Source organism: Enhydra lutris, unplaced genomic scaffold, assembly GCF_002288905.1.
Source record: "Enhydra lutris kenyoni isolate GAN:26980312 unplaced genomic scaffold, ASM228890v2 scaffoldscaffold5, whole genome shotgun sequence".
Lineage (NCBI taxonomy): Eukaryota > Metazoa > Chordata > Mammalia > Carnivora > Mustelidae > Enhydra > Enhydra lutris.
In genome coordinates, this window is record NW_019154089.1 from 17,150,024 (window position 1) to 17,172,925 (window position 22,902).

General features: G+C 51.1%; 1 protein-coding gene across 1 annotated transcript in view; it reads left to right on the forward strand.

The window, feature by feature from the left end:
• LOC111141266 (SH3 and PX domains 2B) overlaps nt 1-20,764 on the forward strand; it is a 100,485-nt gene extending 79,721 nt beyond the window's left edge. The window contains exons 9-13 of the mRNA XM_022493715.1: nt 1,147-1,264; nt 4,146-4,372; nt 6,298-6,347; nt 7,241-7,366; nt 14,643-20,764. Of these exons, the coding sequence (XP_022349423.1) occupies nt 1,147-1,264; nt 4,146-4,372; nt 6,298-6,347; nt 7,241-7,366; nt 14,643-16,175 (2,054 nt within the window). The 3' untranslated portion in view covers nt 16,176-20,764. The remainder of the gene's footprint in view (nt 1-1,146; nt 1,265-4,145; nt 4,373-6,297; nt 6,348-7,240; nt 7,367-14,642) is intronic.
• The last annotated feature ends 2,138 nt before the right edge of the window (nt 20,765-22,902 follow it).

Here is a 22,902-nt window from a genome sequence, read left to right on the forward strand (position 1 = left end):
GCCCGATGTGGGACTCGATCCCAGGACCCTGAGATCATGACCTGAGCTGAAGGCAGCGGCTTAACCCACTGAGCCACCCAGGCGCCCCTGCATCGGGCTTTCTGCTCGGCGGGGAGCTTTCTTCCTCCTCTCTCTCTCTCTGCCTGCCTCTCTAACTACTTGTGATCTCTATCTGTCAAATAAATAAATAAATCTTTTTTTTTTTTTTTTTTAAATTAAAAAAAAAAGATGGGGCGCCTGGGTGGCTCTGTTTGTTAAGAATCTGCCTTCATCTCTAGTCATGATCTTGGAGTCCTGGGATCGAGCCCCATGTCAGGCTCCCTGCTCAGCAGAGAGTCTGCTTCTCCCTCCCCCTGTTCATTCTCTCTCACTCTCAAATAAAGTCTTCTTTTAAAATTTTTTAAAAGAAAGAGAGGGAGGGAGGAAAGAAGGAAGTAAGAAAATCGCCAGCTCTTGCTTCCTTGATAATGATTTAAGCCTGAAACCTGCTGCCAAAGATTCAGCTCATCCCTGACTCCCTGACCCTCCATCAGCCAAACTGTGGAGCAGCCACAGATGAGTTAATCCCCTCTGGCTTGAGCAAGGTGGCTCTCACCAGGCCCTTCATTTACTAAACCTTGACTAATTTACTGAAGTTACACAGTATTCCTGGGACCATGCCCAGTGCTAGAGGCAGGGGAGTGAACAAGACAGACACAAATCCCTGCCTTCATGGCGTTTATATTCTAGCAAGGAACACAGACACAAAACACAATAAATAAGAAATTATATGCTGTGTTAGAAGGCAATTCCTGGTTGGGGGCAGGGAATAAACCTAGGTAAGGGGATGAGGTTGCCATGGGTCTGAATACTGCATAAAGCAGAGTCAAGGAAGGTGACTTTGAAGCACAGCTTTGAGGAAGGTGAGGATGAATGTGTGACAGTGAGGGATTTCAGAAGGACTGGGACCTGACCTTTGTCCTGCATCCTGTTCTGCTTGGACAGGGCAGTCCAGATCCAAATGAGGGCCTAGAGGGTCCCCAGAAATTTCTGGAGGAAATCCAACTCTGATGGGCAAGGCATCTCGTGGATCACAGCCTTGGGATCATCTGCATCCCAGGACTCTCACCGTCCTTGACTTAACCCCCCATCCCTTTGTTCCCACAGAGGAGAAGTACACAGTTATCTACCCATACACAGCTCGTGACCAGGATGAAATGAATCTAGAGAGAGGGGCCGTGGTGGAAGTCATTCAGAAAAACCTGGAAGGCTGGTGGAAGATCAGGTACCTGCTGCAGCTGGGTGGGTTTCAGGCCACATGGTCTCTGGGTGCCTAGAGGTCTGTAAGTGATTGCTGATGGATGGGGTAAGGTTTTCGCCTGAGCCACAAAAAGATGCTTCTTGGTGTCCTTTGACCTCCCTCCCTATCCAAATCCTTCTCTAAAAATCAATAATAAGCAAGATCTCCAAACACACAGATGGCCATAACCTGGTTAACCAAGACTGGTTTCCACCTCCATGTAATTCTCATAAAGAGAAGCTGTGCTGCCCGGTGTGAGTGATTCCCTCCCCATCCTCACTCTGAGACCAGTGCATTGCGAAACGCCACAGGGACTGTAATTCATCCTTGGGCTGATCACATGCCCTCAGCTCACGGAGTCCGGTGGTAAAAGCAGGAGACCAGCTTTCTAGATCTCTGTCACAGCCCTTTTGCCTGCTGTGATGAATCAGCACCCCACAAGTTTGTAGGATGGCAAACTCATTCTGGCCTCTATGGTACTTTCCCAATTTTGGTAATGAAAGTCCTGGGCACCCCTCCTTGGTCACCCTAAGTAGGCAGGCTGTGGCTGCAAGAAATGAGTACAAGGAAAGAAGCCTGAGGTCCCTGAGACCTGGTGTCTGGTCAGCAACGTGAAGCAGGGCATTAGGACTTCTCGTCGGGGGCCGAGCCTGTGGCACTTTGTCCGTTCATTCAACAACACACACACCAAGAATGTGTTCAAGCCAAGCCCTATTCTGGGAGTTGGGGAGTCAACGATGAGAAAGACACTGGTTGTCTACGGCCATACCACCCTGAACGCGCCCGATCTCGTCTGATCTCGGAAGCTAAGCAAGGTCGGGCCTGGTTAGTACTTGGATGGGAGAAAGACACTGGTTCACAGTGGAGGCACAGAAGTCAGGCTCAGTTCCAGGATGGGGATGCGTGGGGACCCAGACCCCAGAAGAGGGGCTCCTCAGCCCAGGGGTCAGGAAGGCTTCCTGAGAGAGGGGACTGGGGAACTGAGGCTTGAAGCAGGAGTGGGGACGGTGACACCTAACATAAGTATAGATGGTATAAGATACTTAACTAATTATCCCAGAATTCTGTGGCTCTGGAGTTCAGGTGTGGCTTCACCAGTCCCTCATGAGGTTGCTGTAGGGCGTTACCGAAGCGTGCCATCATCTGAAGGTTCGACTGAAGCTAGAAAGGGACAGAGCCGGGATTTAAACTAGTACCTTTCTCCCCCAGAGCCCTTCCCCCTCCATGTGTTAGCTCTGCTTACAGCTTTATGACCGCAGATGGTCAGCTGTCTTGTACCGAGGGCCTGAATGGGACATAGCATGACGGTTTCCAGCAAGGACAAGATTTATTCCCTCTCAGAGGCTATTTTAAGACTGAAAGACACCAAATTCTGCAGATTTCTCTCGTAGAAATTGGCTTCCAGCTATCAAGGACCTTTTTATTATTGAAACACAGTGTCATTTAGTTCTTAAAGTGATTCCTGACAAGAGATTTGGCCTTGCCGTATGTCCTCTCTAGTCATTTAGGTCTTCTTAACCATCCCCAAAGGTGTGGGCACCTGTTTTGTGGGCCCGACCAGTGGGTTGCTTGTAACTAGTTAACACCAAGGGAATGATGCCCTTGAGTTGCGTGTTAGCCAATTTCTATAGTGTAACTGCTCCCATCGGGTGACTTCAGGGCACCCATGCAGCATCAGTAACTGGGGGTTTGGGAGAGATGGACACAGCTGACCATCGCAAGCTGGTGCAAGCGGGCCCCAGAGTTCCTCTGGTCCACATGGACCCCTCTGGTCATGCTGTTACACTGAGCTCTGTCGTGCAGAGAATTAAGTGAGCATCTCACTCACTGAATCCCTTTTGGAATTCAGTGAGCCCTATGTCAGGGTCTCAGTCACTGTGCAGTTCAGGGACCACCAGCTGATTCTGAGCAGGCCCTGGCACCAGCCCCTGACAGGCTTCACTCCCCTGTGAAGGGAACACATTTAACCTACATGTTAACCAGTGTGACTGGAGTCTGCCCTGCCCTTGCCAGCCTTTGTGTTGGAAGCTGGGGTTGCTGGGAAGAGGCAGCGACATGCAGAGGTTAGGAGCACAGACTGGGTCTGCATCCATTTCTGCCGCCTCCCAGGCTTGGATGGATGAAATACGTCCCAGCTATAAAGTGGTTAGAACAGACTGGCATGCGGGAGGTGCCCACTAAGTGCCAGTTATCATGGTCGTTGTCGTCATCACTGCAGTGACGGTAACTGGACAGTGAGCGTAGTGGGTGTTTATGGCTGCTGGCCTTTGCCAGGCCCATGGGGACTTTGTCCACTCGTCCTTTCATTTCTTCCTTCAGTTCACTGGCCCTGAGGCTCTCTCCATACAGTGATCCATCCAGTGCCATCTCTGCCCAAAGTGTGTGTGTGTGGGGGGTCATTGGGGACACAGAACGGCCATAGCCAAGTGTGGCCGTGTGTCGTAGCTGCTGGCGGGGGTGGTGTGTTTGGGAGACAGTGGAGCACCGTGAAAGGAGGACTTCATTCTCTGTGAGGCTCAGGAAAGGCTTGAGAAAGGAAATGACATTAATTAAGTAGAAGAACAGGAGGAGAGAGGGAAGGTGCTTTACAAACACAGGATTTCCAAGAGCAGAGGCTGGGGAAACGAAAGATGGTAGTGTATTGGGGAGACTACAAGCCTTTTGGAGTGGGGAGGACATGAGGTTGCTGTGAGGGATGAAGCTAAGGACGCTGGTAGAGGCCGGGTTAGAAAGGCCTTGAATGCCAAGAGGGCAGCAAGGGGTGCGCCAGCCTCTGACCCATCATTCCTGCCATCTGGGACTTGGAGCACAGCTTCTTCCCATGGGCCTGGCGGAGCAGCCTGTCCAGCATCCTTCCTCCTCCCAGGTACCAGGGCAAAGAGGGCTGGGCCCCAGCCTCCTACCTGAAGAAGAACAGTGGGGAGCCCTTACCCCCAAAGCTGGGCCCTGGTTCATCCGCCCACACCGGCGTTCTAGACCTGGATGGCATTTCCCGGCAGCAGAGTTCAATGGGCCGGGACAGGGAGCTGCTCAACAACCAACGGGACGGCCGGCTCGAAGGCCGCCCAGTGCCTGATGGCGACATCAAACAGAGTGAGTGACTGCCCCCCCCCCCAGCCCGCCAAGCTCCGGGGAGCTGCGTGGCTACTGTGTGCCAGGCTCCGTGCTCTTCACATGGTGTCCCTCATCCTCACAACAGCCCTGCTGCCCCACACCTGTAGATAGGAAAACATGCACAGACATCTTAGGTAGAAATTCTAGACCATGGTTTTCCACCATCTCATGGTGATCGCAGGAGCTGCTGTTCCTCAAGCCCTACTGTGTGCCAGGAATCTTAAAATTAGTCTCCTTAGCCTCAGAGACGTAAGGTGGTTTATCCAGGGCCACCCAGCTAGTCAACAGTGGGGCCAAGACTTGAACCCAGGCCCAGCTGACTCCAGCACATGTGCCCTCTCTGCATGGCCACACTTCGGAGCCAGAAGTTGTTGACCTTGTGTTGAGTTCACTCTAACCACAGTTCTTTACCCATCTTCCTTTCTAGCACTTCCCATGTTGACATTTCTCTTTAATGTTCCCGACACACCTAAAAGGCGGGCTCCTTATTTTTGTCTGTGACTGGCACAGGACCCTAGACTCAGGCACGTGGCCCTGGCCTGGTCACAGGGGCCAGGAGGAATCTGACTACTGGGAAAGTCCCCTGACCTCCCCCTGGTTGGGCTTCTCCAGCTATTTCTCCAGCAAACTTCTAGAAGTCAGTGAATCCTTGAAACTCAAGAATTTCTCAATCCTCTGCTCAGCTGATTTCTCAGAAGAAAGACATTGACATGCCATGGGGGTGGAGGGGTTGGTTTTGGCCAGCCCCTGCTCTCTGTGGTTCTGTCATGGGCAAGAACCCAGGAGGATTCCCATTAACACTAGAACAAATGAGAATCTGAAACCCAAGTCTTCGTGAGGATATAGGTTCAGATGCTCAGGCAAAGACACTCCCCGCCCCCTGCCACACACACATACCCCCCCAATAACAGAGGCTCAGATAATTTAGATGTTTGTGTCTTTCTCACAAAGCGGTCCTGCTTTATGTGCAGAGCCTCTGCAGCAGCTCCGTGAGACAGGAGTCCTGTCACATGGTGTCTGTCTTGTGTTGCCCTCATCTTTCTGGTCCAAGATGGCACCCCATTCATCCAGCCAATGAAGAAGGCAGGGAGAAGTAGAGGACTTGACCCAGAAGCTACACACTTTGCTCTCTGCCATGTCCCACTGGCCAGAACTGAGTCATCACCTAGCAATACCCAGCTGCAAGGGAATCTGAGGAAGGCTGTCTTTCTGGAGGCAGCGGAGTGTCCATCTAGAACCGTTGCTATTGAATTCGAACAGAAGACAGAGGAGATAGGCATTTAAGAGATTAGTAGTCCTCTCCACATCCCAACTGCCAAACTAGCCATCTGTGTGGACCCATGCTGAGCCAGCTCATGGGGTGACCCATGCTCTGCCTTGAGCCGGGATCCTGGACCACTGCAGTTATCCTCTTGACCCAGAGACCCAGAGTGAGGGCAGCCCGATTCCAGAGCCCTCGATGTCATCAGTTCGGATTTGTTTAATTTTTTGGTATTGCACAGCCTCTGGGTGCCGAGTGCCTGTTGGCTCTCACCTCCGCCACGGACCTTGGGAGGCCGGCATCATCGCCCTTCTACAAATGGGGCCTGTGGGTCATAGTCAGATGACTGGTGGCAAGCCAACCCCCGTGTTACACTGAAGCCTACGCTTTTCTGCCTCCCTGGAAAGCGTCACATCGCTCCAGCACATGGGCAGTCCTGCGAGTCCTGAGCCGAGTCTGAGCCGCCCCTTCCCGGTCAGGCTGGTCCTTCCCACGAGAAGGGTCTCAGTGGCTCAGTAATACCTGCCCGGAGCGTGATGCCTGGTCCTCTGTAAGACAGAACGGATCTCTCCTGGTGTCCCCCTCAGGAGTCACAGCTGTAGCATTCTGCACGTGTGTGCAATAAAATCTCGTCTCTTTGTAGGATCACCCAAGATGAGGCAGAGACCGCCTCCGCGCCGGGATATGACCATAGTAAGTGGACTGTTGCTGCCAGGAAGCCAGCCCCCGACCTGAACTGGGACCATCACACCCACCTTGCCCTTTCCAGAGATGCTCTCTTTCCCCTCCACATGGCTGCCTCATGAAGCAGGCCATAGACGTGCCGGTCCCCGCAACAGGGGAAAGGCTTGGATCCCAGGGGAGTGGGGGAGGGAGGGAGGGACACAAGTTACCTGTGGCTTTGGGACAGTTAAGTCTCAGGGTGTGCTCTCTGCTTCCTGAGCCCACTTTGCTTCATCTTCAATCAGTCTTCTCAAAGAGGGTGACTTGAAACCAAAGCTGGGGTGAGGCACAAATATTGTGAGTAGTACCATGCTGGTCATTTACTGCCAAACTCCGTTTGTAATTCTTCGGGTACCTTTCTAACCATTGAAAAATGAGGCTTTGACCATTTATTATGCACCTGCTGGGCACCCTGCAATGTGCTGGGTGCTTCATGATCTTGACTTACTGAATGCTTACAGGGACCCACCAAGTAGATCTCCATTTTACAGGAGATGAAAATGAGGCTCCGGAAGGGAAGGGATTTGCCCAAATGTGCACAGCACACATAAGCAGTATTTCCAGCCCAGATGGGTCTGACCTGCAAAGCTGTGTTCTTTCCACAACCCTCGCTTGGCCTGCCCCAGATTGTCATGACTGTAGGTAAATGTCCCATGTTTTTCCTCACTCTGAAGCTGACAGGCCAGTGACCCATCCAGGAGATAAGGATCCGAGCAATCCTCTGTGTTTTGTCCCTTAGAATCCAGATGGGTCCAGCAGCACCCCTCAAGGGTGTTCATGTGCCCCAGTCCCTTAGCACCTTCCCCCTTCAGCCAATGGTAACAGATTTACCCTGGACTTAGCACTGTGTTTAACTGTGCCAGCCTCGTGGTCTCAACCTGCCCAAGCCTCCCATTCCACCCCAAGTGGAGGAAGAGTATTACACCATTGCCGAATTCCAGACGACCATCCCTGATGGCATCAGCTTCCAGGCAGGTCTGAAGGTTGAGGTGAGTGGATCTCGTGTCCCTTTGCCTACTTGTGATTCTCGAGCCGTGGTACCATCCCTGCTTCTCTCATTTCTCTCTTCTGACCTCTTCCTTCTTCCTTCCTCCTCTTCTCTCCTTTTCTCTCCTCTCCCCTCCCTTCTTTCTTTTCTCTTTTTCTTTCTTGCTTCCTTCTCTTTCCTTCCTTCCTTCCTTCCTTATTTCCTTCTTTCCCTCCCTCCCTCCTTTCTGCTCTGCTCTTCTCTTTTTTCTTTCCTTTCCCTTTATTTATTTGTTTCTCTTTCTTTCTTCCTCTTTCTTTCTTTCCTTCCTCCCTCCCTCCCTCCCTCCGTACTTTCCTTCTCTCCCTCCCTCCCTCCCTTCTTTATGACAGCTTTACTGAGGTATAATTCACACCCGTACAATTCACTGATTTATACAATCCAGTGGTTTCTGCTACATTTACAGAGTTGTGCAACCATCACCACATTCGGTGTTAGAACATTTTTGTCGCCCAAAAAAGAAACCCTGTACACATTTACTGTCACTCCCTGTTTCCCCTCAGTCCCTCCCAATCCCCCTGCCCCCAGTCCTAGACAACCACTAATCTGCTTTCCGTCTCTATAGTACTGTGCCTGTTTGGGACATTTCGTATAAGTGGAATCCTACACTATGTGATCTTTTGTGACTGCCTCGTATTCTGTTTTTATCACCACCTACTTCCCTTCGTGCTTCTTTCTCTCCTTTTCTTCCCACTCCTTTGTGTGTCTGCTCTGTTCCTGCACAGAGGCCGACATAAATCCTTCCTGCCCTTCCAGTTCTTTTCTTTCCTCTCAGAGTTAGAGCTTGGGGCTGTCTCCCATGTTTCCTGGAGAGCCTGTAAGGAACGGTGAACTCAGCACTTCACACACAGCCTCTCTCTTAATCTTTTACTCATGCGAGACAGGACCATTGACAATCCCCATTTTTCAGATGAGGAAGATTTGGCTCAGGAAGAAAGGTGCTGTCCGAAATCACACAGCTAAAACATGGCAGAGCCAAGATGTGAACCTATGTCTTTCTCCAGATTTGGAACCAGGAATGTTCACATTCCTATTGTTACTTATCTGCCGGACATTTGGGAGCTCCAGGAGGGTAGAGATCATTTCTGGTTTTCACTCCTGTATCTTTACAGCTAGCACAGTGTTTGGAAGGAATATTGTTGAACTGATGAAAATCTGTCTCCCCACTAGCCTCCTGCTTAACATTCAGAAGGCCAGGGAGTGTCCTCTTCATTCTTACCCATAGCCCTAGCATCGGGGCCGGTCCACAGTAGGCGCTCAGCAAACCGTTGCTGTAGGAATAAATGTTGGTATGACTGAAGGAAATAAGGAGTAAATGGGGGACTGTTGTGTCAGTGTGTGAATGTGGTGTGCCCTGAGGGTCTTGAATCACTCTCTACCAGGTGTGCAAAGCACCGACACCTCCTGCCTTTCTCTATCTTTCCCCTCGTGCCCCAGGGGACCAGCACAGTCAGCCCAGAAGAAGGTAGCTTTCTAAAGACGGATCCTGGGCCTCACCACCACTGATTCCGCCCAGGCCTTTCCAGAAGCTTGTCCTCAAGCCAACTGTCTTTCAACCCATTGAAGGAAGGCTGTCTGTGGGGATGTTTAAAGAGCTTGAGCTAAAAATCTCTCAAACTAATTTCTATAAAATGCAAATCCCAGTCTATGTAGGCAGACTGAGGGGAGAGCAGAAATACCCACAAAGTTCTAAAAGGCCTCTTATCTGTTTCTCTTGTCCTTTTATTTTCCTTCCATTCTGACCTTCCCAACTTCAAATCTACAGAGAGAACTCACAAGGCATCTTGCTTATGCTATAAGATCATTCTACACCCAGGTCCCCCATTTTGCTGTTGTAAAACTCATACATCCAATTCTCACATGAAGCATGTGCCTTCTCCTTAACGTCTTTTTATCTCAGAGCTTCCTCCAAAGCCTGTTCCCATTGCTTTTTTGCAATCCCTGCTGGTTAAGCTGGCCCTTCCCCAGCTCTCTTACTCTTCCTGCCAGGAATGACCTTGCTGTAACCCAGCTCCTAGCACTCCACCTGCCTTCTCATAGGAGGCAGTCAAGGTCAGTTTTTGAACTGAACTTGGCATCTCAAAATCCAACTCATTCTTCAAATCCCTGCTTCCTCTGCAAAGCCTCCCCTAATTGACATTGGTTTCCCTTCCCTGCCCTGTCTGGCTTCTGTGTGGGGCCATATGTCTCAGTCTTTACCTGAGGGCAGTCCTTGACTTCTGTATATGCTTTCTTTTTTTTTTTTTTTTATAAGATTTTATTTATTTGAGAGAGAGTGAGGGAGAAAGCACAAATAGAGGGGAAGGGCAGAGGGAGAGGGAGAAGCAGACCCCCAACTGAGCAGGAAGCCCGATGTGGGGGCTCAATCCCAGAACCCTGGGATCATGACCCAAGCCAAAGGCAGATGCTTAACTGACTGAGCCTCCCAGGTGCCTCCGTACGTGCTTTCTTGACATCATGAGAAGTAAGTGTGGTTTTCACCTCCTTCTTCAGTGACTTTGTGGGTTTTGTCTTCCAAAGTGAAAGTCCTCTTCCCTCAGCGCTTGGAACAGCCTCTGTTCTCCCCTCACATCTAGTGCCACGGCTGAAAAGCTGCTACCTACCTAATCCTTGTTCTCTTGCTCGGTACCTGTCCTTTCTCCAATTCTCTCAAGAGTTCCTCATTATCTTTAATATGCTGGAATTTCACTAAAGTGTGTCTCGGTGTGACTTTTTTTTTTTATCCTGCTTGGCATGTGGTGAGCCTTTACGATCCTGGCCTCAGGAGATCTTTCCAGATAATTCCCCACTTTTACCCTGTAAACATTGCATCCCTTCACTCTCTCTATTCTTTCCTCCCGGGCTGGTTATTATTACACAGCTATGCGACCTTCTGGCCCTGCGCTCCACATCTCTTAGCTTTCCTTTCGCATTTTCCATCTTTGGGCCTTTGTGCTGCATTCCTGGAGCATTCCGCTTCACCTTCTAGCTCATTTAACAGTTCAGTCTGTTGCCGATTTTAACTCCGCAATTGTAATTTCCACTTCTGAGACTTCTTACCAATTCCTCTTCCGGTTGCCTGTTCTTGTTTCAGCATAAGCTGTTCTTTTAGGAACGCGATGCCCTTCTGTACCTTCTGTACTAAATACATTGAATTTAAGCTCCTATTATTAGGGTCCATTATCTCCTTCCTCAGCTGTATGTCCTTTGCCACAGTGCTGGTGTGCCTTTCGGTTCTTCTCATGGTGTTAGTACTCGCCTTGGGCTGCGCAAGGCGAGGCAGCAGTCAGACAGCCCAGCTGGGGCATGTATGGAAAGTGCTGGACACCTGCCATGGGTCTCAGGGCCAGGTGGGGGGACTTCCGATCCAGCCACTGAACGGGGTTGGGTGTCCCTGATCCATAATCCCACGTTCACTTGGGAGCAAATCACCTTCTTTATTCTGCCTGTCCCAAAAGAATGGGGTAAGGTGCATGAGAGCACCCACAACTGGCTGCTTCTGCCGCCGTATGTCAGTTAATTCCCTGTTACTTGGTCTTGCACCTCCCTATCCCCGGGTTCCACCACCTTAAAGTCTGGGGGACCTCAGCCTTCCTCCACCTTCTGTAGCAGGAACCCCTGTAACAGGCATGGGCCACAGCCTCCCTCTACTGCTTCTGTCCCTCTGTGAGTCCTCACAGTTCCTGGTCCACTAACTTCCCCCCACCCTACCTCCTCCTTCTGAGCTTGGCTTTGTACTCATTTATTTCCCTGGATGTGTTGCATAAAGGGGAAGCCGCTGTTCACTCCATCTCTCTCACTGAAACCAGAAATCCAGCTTGCGTAGTATGAAGGTTTGGGTTTTTTTTCCCACCCCCTCAGAGCACTGAAAAACACAATAAAACCACCCTGTCCTTTAAGACAATGAGTTTCCAGCATTTTGTACAAACACACACCATTGTTCCATGCATGCTGGGAATCTGAACATTTGCCGATAGGCACCACCACTCCCTGGCTCAGAATGTTCTGAAATCAGCCAAGGGCAACCCAGGATGTCATGGACAATGCCCTGAAGCTGTGGACTGAGTCTGCATGCCACAGGGAGTTCAGGGGATCCCTGAGGCTTTCTGAGCCTCCCTCCTGGTCCCTTCCCCGCTTCAATGAGAACCAGTCCTTTTTTTTATTTCTAGCTCTGTGTCCTGTCTCTCTTCGCTAAAGCTGATCCAATAAAAAAGCTCACATACCCAACATTCTTTTAACCAAACCGTGAAACTTCTCTGCTGATTGTTCCATGACATCAGCCTATGGCTCTGCCAGTGGCAGCTCAGGGGACCCAAATGGGAAGTAGTTACCACTACAGTTTTTGGCTTTACCAAGTATTCTTTTCTTGAGCCATTCTGTACTTGCTAATATTTTCCTCTTTCCCACTTTTGATTCCTGGTTCGTTTCAATCTCATCTTGGCCTTCAGAGTTCATTAATGTATCCGCCGTGGTCTAGCAGTGGAGCTACTAGGAACAGCTTAGGTCCTCCTTGCCTGGTCTTTGTATGTTTCAGACACATGCTGATGATGATGATAATTCTGTGCCTGGGACCATACATGCTTGATAACTGGTCTTCATAGAAGCCCCAAGACTTCTATGATATATTTAGCCCATTTTACAGATGTACCTGAGACAAAGAGAAGTTAGGTCCATTGCCCAGGGTTCTACAGCTGGTAAGCTGTAGAGCTAGAGTTTGAACCCAGGTCTCTGGTTTTAAAGCCCAGCTCTTTTCTTCCGCCTCCATTCTTGTGATTTAGCATTTGCTCTTATTCATAACAGTTCTTGGCTTCTCTCTAGTAAACGAAAACTCCCAGAAATTGTGATCAAGAACACAAATGTTTCGAGCTTCTGCCATAGTATTTGCATAGAGTGTAAGCTCAGCAAATCCCCTTTCATATATTTCACTGTGATTATTGTCCTATTTTCATTTTCTCACATACACAGCGTTGTTGAATTTGTGGCTGTGCCGACAGTAACTTGTATGCCCAGAATCACTTTGTTACCGGAGCTACCAAGTGTTGGTGAGACACTGGTCACCGTCACATAAAGGGCTGGCCTTTATCAGCACCCCTTCTGGGAAACCAGTGGGACACATTAAGTATACACCTGTCACATGCAACCTGCCTTGTCCGTGATCTGCCCTGTGATATAATAATAGGGAACATTTACCTTGCAGCATTTATCAAGAGCTATTGTCTGCATTAGCTTATGTGGTCATCATGAAAATCCCACAACTGTGTGTTACTGTTCTCGCCAGCCTCCCCATCCCTGGCTGTGGAATCTCAGCCCCATGGCTTGCACAAGGCCCTGCAGGCAACAGAAGATGGAGCTAAACTAGAACCCAGACTCTGTCTCCTGCACCGGGTCTGCTGCTGCCTTTCCTCTCCAGCTGGGCTGGACAGAGGTAGGCGGTGGCAGGACCCCACCCGTGGCCCCCTTCGCCCCCAGCCCTTGCCCACCTCAAGCACAGCTCCTCTCCAGGCTGGTCCCCTTGCCCAGGCACGGTTGAGTAGTGGTAAAGGCTGACTCTGGAACCCACCGACCTGCCTTTGACTCCCGCCTCCGCTGTTAACTTTCCTCATGACCCTCTGCCAATTCCTCAGTTGTCCTGAGGCTCAGTTCTGCATCTATAAAATGGAACAATAATCCCCATCTCGTAAGGTGGCAGCAAGCATTCATCAAGATCTCCTACGCAGAGGGCCTGCCAGGGAATTGCAGCCTATTAGTTTGCTCCAGCTGCCATCACAAAATATCACAGGCTGGGTGGTTTAAACAACAGATTTATTTCCTCACAGTTTCAGAGGCTGGAAGTCCAAGATCAGAGTGGCAGCAGGTTCAGTTTCTCAAGAAACCTCTCTCCTTGGCTTAAAGGCAGCTGCCTTCTTGCTGTGTTTACACGTGGTCATCTCTTGTTCTGTGTGTTCTCTGGTTCCTGATCTCTTACAAGCACATCAGTCATGTTAGCTAAGGGCCCACCCATATGACCTCATTTTGATTTAATTACCTCTTAAAAGGTTCTGTCTCCACATCCCATCACATTCTAAGATAGGAGTTAGGGCTTCAACACAGGAATTTGAAGAGGACACAGTTCAGCCCATAACACGCAGCAGACACACCTTTCAGTTAACCCAGTATGGCACAAAGAGGAGACAGGAAACATGAGACCTTAAATTTTGTGGGTGATTCTGCCCACTGTTCATTCAATGGGCAGATCCCAGAGGGAGAAGGAGAGAAGATGAAAATTTCTTTTGCCTTCATCAGCAGGGGTTCCTGTCTATCTAAACACGAGCCGAGTGTGATTCCCATGTTCAAGGGTATGCATTTTGGGGCGCCTGTGTAGCTCAGTTGGTTAAGGGTCTGTCTTTGGCTCAGTTCATGATCCCAGGGTCCTGGAATTGAACCCCACATCGGGCTCACTGCTCAGCTGGGAGTCTCCTTCTCCCTCTCCTCCCTGCTCCTGCTATCTCTTGCTATCTCTCTCTCTCTCTCTCTCAAATAAGTAATTTTTTTTAAAGTATGCATTTTTCATGCCGCATGGCCTCTGATCACCAGCCAAATGCGTCGTCTGGGGCTCAACCAAAAGAGCCACGATCAAGGCTAGCTTTGGCTAAGTGGATTTTGCCTTGCACTTCTTTAGAAACATAGCAGACCCTGCTGCTGGCCTGCCCTGCATCCCGACCCACCCGAGCTGACCTGCAGCTACAGGTCCCTGCATCCAACAGCCTCTCATCTCCTCCACCTGCCTGAAGGCACCTACCCAGAAAGGCTGGGGGCGTTAAAGCCCTGGGGTGGAGGGGCAGGGACTAGGGATCGGGAGGTAAGTGGCCCAATGCCTCAGTTGGGATGAGTCTGCTGGGTCTTAAAGGGTCCCTGGTCGATTAAGTCCCCATGGGTCAGAAAAATAAGCTTAGAATTAGCTCTCTCTTTTCCCATTTCCTTACTTGGGCTTCTTGAAATCACCTCTCAAATTAATTACCTGTACCCAAGTCTGTGTCTCCAGGACTGCTTTGAGGGATATCCAAAATTAGACAAGAACCTACCCCCATGTAAGCTGTTTCCAATACACGGGAAGGTCTTCAGAGATGGTCCACCCCAGCCATTGTCTGGGAATCTGCTGAGTGAAAAACCCCACTTCTAGATTCTAGGAGGATTCTAGATTCTCGGTTCTCCCCGAGTATTCTGGTCCACTGGCCCTGAGGCTTTGGCTACTAAGTGTTCTCCTTTTTCCTCCCCTGCAGGTGATCGAGAAGAACTTGAGTGGCTGGTGGTATATTCAGATTGAAGATAAGGAAGGATGGGCCCCGGCAACCTTCATTGACAAGTATAAGAAGACCAGCAATGCCTCAAGACCCAACTTTCTGGCTCCCTTGCCCAACGAGGTGACCCAGGATGCAGCAGCCGTGGAGACCAACATGGGCAGTGAGGCCATCGGCCCCTCCCGGCCCTTGCCCGATGCACCACACGCTGCTGTGGACTCCGGGATGCCGTGGTCCAAAGACTGGAAGGGCGGCAAGGAGGCCCTGAGGAAGGCGTCTTCCGACATGTCCTCATGCGCCGGCTACGAAGAGATCTCAAGCCCCGACCTGGAGGAGAAGCCCAGCCTCCCTCCCCGGAAAGAATCCATCATCAAATCAGAAGGGGAGCTGCAGGAGAGGGAGCGGCAGAGGATGGAGCAGCTCAGGGGCTCCTCGCCCAAACCTCCGGGCATGATTTTGCCAATGATTCCAGCCAAACACACGCCCCCGGCCCGGGACAGCAGGAGGCCAGAGCCCAAACCTGACAAAAGCAAGTTGTTCCAGCTGAAAAATGAGATGGGGCTAGAGTGTGGCCACAAGGTCTTAGCCAAGGAGGTGAAGAAGCCCAACCTCCGACCCATCTCCAAGCCCAAAGCTGACCCACCGGAGGAGAAGCCAGAAGTTATTTCCCAGAATCCCTTCTTGAAGTCCAAACCTCAGGTTAGGCCCAAGCCAGCTCCTTCCCCGAGGACAGAGCCACCTCAGGGCGAAGACCAAGTGGATATCTGCAACCTCAGGAGCAAGCTGAGGCCCGCCAAGTCCCAAGAGAAGCCCTCTCTGGATGGAGAGAGCAGCCCCCAGGCTGTCGGGGGCCAAGATGTGGCCTTCAGCCGGAGTTTCCTCCCAGGTGATGGGCCTGGCCATGCCCAGGACCGGACGGGCAGACAGGATGGGCTCAGCCCAAAGGAGATGTCCTGCAGAGCCCCTCCAAGGCCAGCCAAGACCACAGATCCGGTGCCGAAGAGTGTGCCTGCCCCTGTCCAAGAGGCTCCCCCGCAGAGACCTGTGGTCCTGCCCCGGAGACCACCACCCCCTAAGAAAACCTCTTCAGCCTCCAGGCCCCTCCCAGAGGTCAGAGGGCCACAACGGGAAGCCAGTGAAGGCAAGGCAGCTCCTGCCCCAGGTCGGGCCCTGCTGGTCCCTCCTAAAGCCAAACCTTTTCTTTCTAATTCCTCAGGCAGCCAAGATGACATGCGAGGCAGAGGTGGTCTGGGACCACGGATGGTGGGCAAGATCGGAGAGAACAGAGAGAAACTAGCTGCAACCCCTTTTCCCAATGCTGATGGCCTGAAGGACTCTTTATATGTGGCAGTGGCCAACTTTGAAGGAGACGGAGATACCAGCAGCTTCCAGGAGGGGACGGTGTTCGAGGTCCGGGAAAAGAACAGCAGTGGCTGGTGGTTCTGCCAAGTCCTGAGCGGGGCCCCTTCCTGGGAAGGGTGGATTCCTTCCAACTATCTCAAAAAGAAGCCATAGCCACCTCCTTCCCTGCCTGGCAATCCCATGCATCTCTGCTGGCTTTACCCACGTATTTAATTTATCACCCTTCATGCAGCTTCAAAGGAAGGAAGACTCTAGAGCACTGTGGTTTCTTCCCTCCCTTGGGTGGAGAGCAGTCCCCCTCACTGCAGCATGGCCTGGAGGCTCAGAGGCCACACCCCCTGCTTCCTCTCCAGGTCAGCAACCCTGCCTTAAGGCCAGTGGCATTGCCACCCTCTGTAGGCCACCTAACAGCAGGACCGTGACTCTCCAAGGCCTCCAAGACCAGAACCCATTGTCTGGAAACTGCAGAAACCGTCTCATTGCTGGTACCCCACCCAGTCTGTGATGGCTGGCTCCAACTTCTCCATGTTTCTAAAAGTCCAGGGACTTTATTTACTCCATTTCCAAAATGGTGGGTACCAGGAAGAATTCCTGCCCTGGAAGTTGGCTCCATTGCCAGTCCCAGAGAGATGTCCTCCTCTGGACCCTGAGAGGCTCTGGACCTGTGAGCCTCTCAGGTTCGCCAGATGCAGCTGCCCCAGGAGTGGGCCCGAAGGTCCACTGAGACATTCCGCCTCCCATCTTCTGGGACCCTGACAGATCCCAGAGGGGTGCTTCCAGCCCCAGCATGCTTCACCGTCCTGCACAGGGCTTTTTAAATAGAAATTTCCACCCCACCTTGGGCCATTTCACATTTGTCTCCGTAGAACAAGAATCTCAAAGTTGCTTTGAAAGGAGCGGTTCACAATCCACGCCCCTTGGGAGCACCCCTTCGCTAGGTAGCTAGTAGGTACCAGACTCTGTCCTTGGCACTTGACATTACATCCTCACATCAATCCTCTCTTGGGATATTGCACCTGTGATGGACAGAGAACCTCGGACTCTGTGCCCAAGGGTGGGTACACTAATTAGGAAGAAGAGGAAAGAGGACTTGAGGCTGGCCTGACTTCCATGCCCGTGCCCTTCCCCCAGTAGCAGCCTAACCGGTCAGGGAAAGGGAAGATGCTAAGTGCCAAGAGCAGGTGGCCAAATGGCTTGCTTGTGGTGTGGGTGAGGGGGCATTAGTGTCTGCTCCCACACCTACCACCCCTCCAACCCACTGCAGCTCACACTGAAGCCTGCCCCGCACCCTCCACAGCTTCTCCTCCATGGTGGGTGGCGGGGAGAGGGGGAGTTTGCCCAGAGCTCTGGCGGTTGCCACAGGACCTTGTTTCCTGCTGCTGTGCAGGTGCCCCCTCTGGAGGATAAAACTTGTGGAGCTGAGGTGGTCTCCCATGCCAGCCTCCAGGGGCCCTGATGGCTCAAAGACTTGCTTCTTCCTGCTCTCTGGCATTCATAGAGTACTTTTCTCTGTTTCCTTTTTGTGCATGCACTCTCCCTGTCTGTCCTCTTGCTTCCATTTGGACAGACACGGTTCACTGAGGCACATAGAGGCACAGCGACATTGCAGAATTAGAATCAGGACCCAGGGTTTCCGGCTCCCAGCCCAGAGTTCTCGCCCATGGACCAGGCTGCCTGGCGGGTGAGAGGGCAGAACCCTTCTTCATCCCACCCTGCCCTGCAGAAGAGGACCCAGCTCGGAGATCTCCGATTCAGTGTCCATCTGCTATGATGCTTTGGGGACCGCAGGGCCAGCTTTCCCGTGGACACCCACTGTCCGCCTGCAGTGCCAAAGATTTCGGTGCACACAGCCCTTTTCTGCTCTTCCTACCCCCCACGGCCACATGGACTCTGGAGGCTTCTACAGGAGAAGGAGCATTCTCTGATTCACGGGAGCATCTTTATTCCTTCCTTCAGTCGATCTGTGAACCCCACCCTGAGGACCTGGGGGGCAGGGCCCTGAGGTGCCTCTAGCAGTGCCCACTTGCCCCTTGGCCCTGTGCCCAGAACTGTGGGGGAGGATGGCAGTTGGGGAAAGAAGGAAAGCTGGGAGAAGGCCACCCACATCTTCGAGGTCCCCACATTTGGAAGGAAGCCCATAGCATGTTTTCCAGAGTTTTTTGACCCACTTTGGCTTAAACAGCTTTTATGAAACTGTTATGCAGAATTGACTACATTTCAAAAGACAGAACTCAGCCTCCCCCCCCCATTCACACTCTGCTTTCTGTGACCTTTTCAAGTATTTTGTGAGCACCTACCACATGCTCGGCGCCGGGCAGACCAGAACCCGTGTGGCTCCCTGCCTGGCTCTGCGAGCTGAGGTTTTTGCTGCTTCCACATAAAGGGTTTGTCTTTGGCCTCATTCCCTCCTCCTGAAGGTCAGCCGAGTGGGAATAGACTACTAGTTCCACCTTTCTGTGGGCAGAAGTGTTCCTGCAAATGAAAGAACTTGCCTTTTTATTATTGTTATTGTTACTGTTATTGTTATCCTGACGTGAACTGAAGGTACTGAAGCCACATTCCTCTCTGTTCACCGTTCTTTGCTCAGGACGCATCCATGGCCTGGGGACTCCTCTCTCGGGCTCTGTGTGCCACATGGTGGGCACTTGCACGAGCGACCAGAAGGGGGATGGGTGTCTGGTGGCCAGTGGCTCTCCCTGGCTGTCTTGGCCGATGATTTAGCATCACAGCACCCAGCCCTGTGGCCGCCATCTTGTCAGCAACCTGATGGAGGCGGTACAAAACTCCCCTGAGGTTATGCCCACAGAGAATGTCCCAGGCCAGTTATAACTCCCATGCCAAGCTCCAGGCAGGTCCCTGGTGTTTCAACTCCCTCCTCTAACTTAACCCTGATGACAACCCTCTGAGGTGCCTGGGATCAGCCCTGAGCTGTGGGGAAAAAGTTGAGGTTCACAGGGTGAAGTCACGTGCCCAGTCTCATCCAGATCATGACTCCGCTGAGACTTGAACCCAGGGGTGCCTTCTCTCCAGTGCCCGTGCTTTTTCTTCTGCCAATGGCAGCAAAATGTGCATGGCATTTCCAGGGAAGCAGGTGACCCCCCCATGACAGGTTTCTCCTCCCTTCACCCCACGATCCAATGGCAGTAGGTCACAGGCCAAATGCCAGCCCAAAAGGTGAGCATGTGAAAACCACAGCTTATAGTGCCGAGAAATCTTTGGAAAATCTGAGTTTTAGGATCCACCACTTGGCAAAATGTTTCCCTCAAGATCTCTGCCCTTTGGTGGGTTTACATCATTGTCCCAGGCTGAGATGGAGGAGCTGGGCTCCGACTTGAACCACTTTTAATGCCCTACCTCACTGAGGAATGGCTAGAGCCCTTAGCGAGTTTCCAGTGATCACTTTAAGCCTCACCACAGGGCCTCCCCATGTCACCAATTTCTTAGGCAAAATTTTTGGCCTTAAAACGTGTCTGAGCCCACTGGGGATCTCAGTACCAGGTGGAGTGTAGGAAAACTGACTTGCCACATGAAAGGGCAGGGGCTGAATCTCCCCAAGTTTTGGAAGGTCCTGAGGCTGAGGCATGGACTTTGTCAATAACAAAGCACTGAGTGGGATAAAGAAGTTGCTCCAGCCCTCAACATCATCTGGTAATTCGACATCATCAAGAGCAGGAACATTTTTGGCATGGCTCCCATCCTTTTATTGTGCCCAAGTCTGTCAGGGTTGGGTCAGGCTGCTCCCTGGGAGGTCTTGCCCTTCTCTTTGGACTGGCAGTGGCTACATAACAGCCTGAACCACGCGTGGCAGTCTTGTCACTCGCCCTTTGTTGTCCAGGCCCGTCTGTCAGAGTTTTTGCTGCAAACCAGCCATACCGTACGATAGACCAAAGATGACCTAGTGTCAAACTCTGGCCCGGAGGAGTGGGAACTTGGCTCACATGGACACCTGAGGGTTTAGGATGCCCTCCGTCAGCCTGGAGGAATTGCTCCTAACTTGGCTGAGGTTCTGACAGATGGACCACAGCCTGTGACAGACCCAGAGTTAAAACCCAGAGGCTCCACAGTCTTCACCTGCTCATGGACCACCTGTTGAGGACCCTTCCCACAGACTCAAACATGCAGCTCCTTAGGGTAATGTCTGGTTTCTGGTGCTACCGTCATCATGTGTCGGCTTTCCCTCTTTCCTTCCTGTCTCTGTCGTCTACTCCAAAGTAGGCTTCTGAGCGCCAATCAGGACAAGTGACTCAAATTCTGTTGTCCTCAAGGAGGCCAAACCCAGTGCCACAGCCAATAGCCTTCACTTTCAGGCCTTCTGTCAACATACAGACGGAGGTACCCCCCACCGCTACCACCAGGCTTATTAGAGCAATAAGCAATTCTGACACAACTAGGTGTCCATAGATTTTCTTGCCCCTGTGTGTGCCTGTCTATGCCTCTGTGCCCCTGTAACTGTTAATTGTGCCCCTTTCACTTGCACAGGGGAGATGATAAACTATGGTCACCTTAGCTATCCCTACGTTTCCTGCTTCCAAGCACCACCAAGTCACTAGGCCACTTCGTGTGTCCCTCCAGGAATAACAGTGGGGCTCTGACAGGCCCACCTCCTCACGCCTGCTCATAGAGTGATGCTGGAGATCCCCCGAATATCACGGCCCTCCTCATACCCTCTTGGCAAACTGGCAAATTCTGGTGGTGATTTTTGTTTCCTGTTAACACACAAAAATACACGAGGATATATAATGTGAGGGGGGAGGGGTGGCAAACGATTAGCTGTAGCATGTATAGACTATATACCATTAGACTTTTTCTTTTTCTTTTTCCTTTTTTTTTTTTTTTTTAATAAAAATGCTTGACTGGTTTCAAGCTTCATTGTGAAGAGGCCGTGTCCATGGATTTCATTTGGCTAAAGAAGAGGCGCATAGCTTTGTGCCCTGGCGTTTTGGGCTCAAAGAACAGAAGCCAGGGTGAGTAGGGGTGACTTCTCTGGGTCCTAGTGCATCTTGATTCTTTGAGTTGCGGTGTCCAGAAGCTACGGGAAAGCGTCCTTATTAGATCACGGGGTGTCTCCCACATAGTCTCAGCTCTGTGCCTGAAGATGGAAAACTTCACACATTTAAGGTGTCTTGAACCTCTCACCGGTGTTACCTACTGCTGGGCTAGAGCATGTGGTTGGGGGGAGGAGGGCAGCCATGGCTGGGCTGCTGGGACTGCTCACGCCATCTGCTCCGGGGAGCTAGAGGGCATTGCCTGATGTGTTATTACCTTCCCAAGGGCAGAGGCAAGGCCACACCAACCCCCAATGTGGAGCCTCCTTGGCCTCAGGTGAATCATTAAACAAAATGACAATGCCACCCACCTGCCTAGAGAGAGAAGAATAGAACCAGCAGAGGCTCTGGACAGAAGAACATAGAAAGGGGAAATTTACATTCAATATTCACCCTCCCTTTCAAAGAATGCAACGAGCTGACCGACCTTAAGAATAATGGTCATTCCTGTATTAATCTCTGGTCCCCTAAGAAGGAAGAATCATGATGCTCTTCAGCCCCCCATCCCTTGGGAGCCTTTTCTCCCAAATCTTCCAAACTAACTGTGGTCGTTCTTAAGAATGCAACTGGTCATGGCATGGGATTTGTGAGGCAGGCATGCAGGGGCACCTGACCCCTCCCCTCCCTGTATGGGATGGGATGGGGACTGGACCACGGTCAGGAACCAAACCTGACTTACTCTCAGGGGCTGCTTACCCATCGCCTTCAGGTCTCAGTTGGAACTGACATGTTCGCCTTTCGCATTATACTGCTTCAGAAATGCCAGGCCAAACACAATCTAGCTGTCACACACACCTTCACACACATTCCCTCCCACTCTCCTTACCATGACCCTGTAAGGGGTCATGGTAAATCTGTGTGTCCAAGACTCAGGTCATGGGACCACTCTTCTAACCCAGGGTGTTTAATGTCCATCACTTCTCTAGTTAGTATCCATCTGGCCCAGCTGTTCCTCACCATCTTACAACCTGTGCCTCCCAGTCAACGGCTCTCAAATTTTAGTGACCATACAACTTAGGGAGCTTGTCAGAGTCCACACTCCCGGGCTGCAACCCCGGAGAGTCAGAATCAGCAAAAATCTGCATCCTTTAAAACTACATTATGAGGAAGTGGTCTGCATACTCCACTTCTGAGAAATGGCCAGACTCAGCACATTGCCTGGGGTAGTCTAAGTGTTCAAAATGGTGCTTCATATGGGATGCTTGAGTGGTTGGTTATGTGTTCTGCCTTCGGCTCAGGTCATGATCCCAGGGATCAAGCCCTGCATTAGGCTCCCTGCTCAACAGGGACTTGGTTTCTCCCTCTCCCTCTGCCTTTCGCCCCCGCCCCCGCCCCCGCAAAGTCTTTAAAAAATGGTGCTTCATATACTATTATTAGCCATGTCACCATTATTTTTCAGAGCATTTACTCTGTTCCAGGCTACAGACACTCCTATTTCATCCTCAGAATGCTGTAGGTAGATACCTGCATTTTATATATGAAGGCACTATGTACATTTCAGAAAGGTGAAAGCACCACACCAACGTGTCACAGAGCCAGCAGATAGTGTCTGGTCCTAAAGCTGACTCATTTATCCCATACTATGTCCCCTCGCAAATGCTAATCAAAATCTATATCTCATCCTGATATAATTAGCTCCTGGACTCAAAATCTTATTCAAAAAATGATTCCCCTTCCAAACACCTAACTCTATAATTAAGGCAAAAGGTCTAACTTCTGTGGAGTCCAAGCTATCGGCTGGGTACTTAATAGATATTCTCTCTTCAACCTTCGCTACAGTTCCAGGTAGGAATTGTTATGCCTGTTTTATGGATGTAAATTAATAGTCTAAGAGA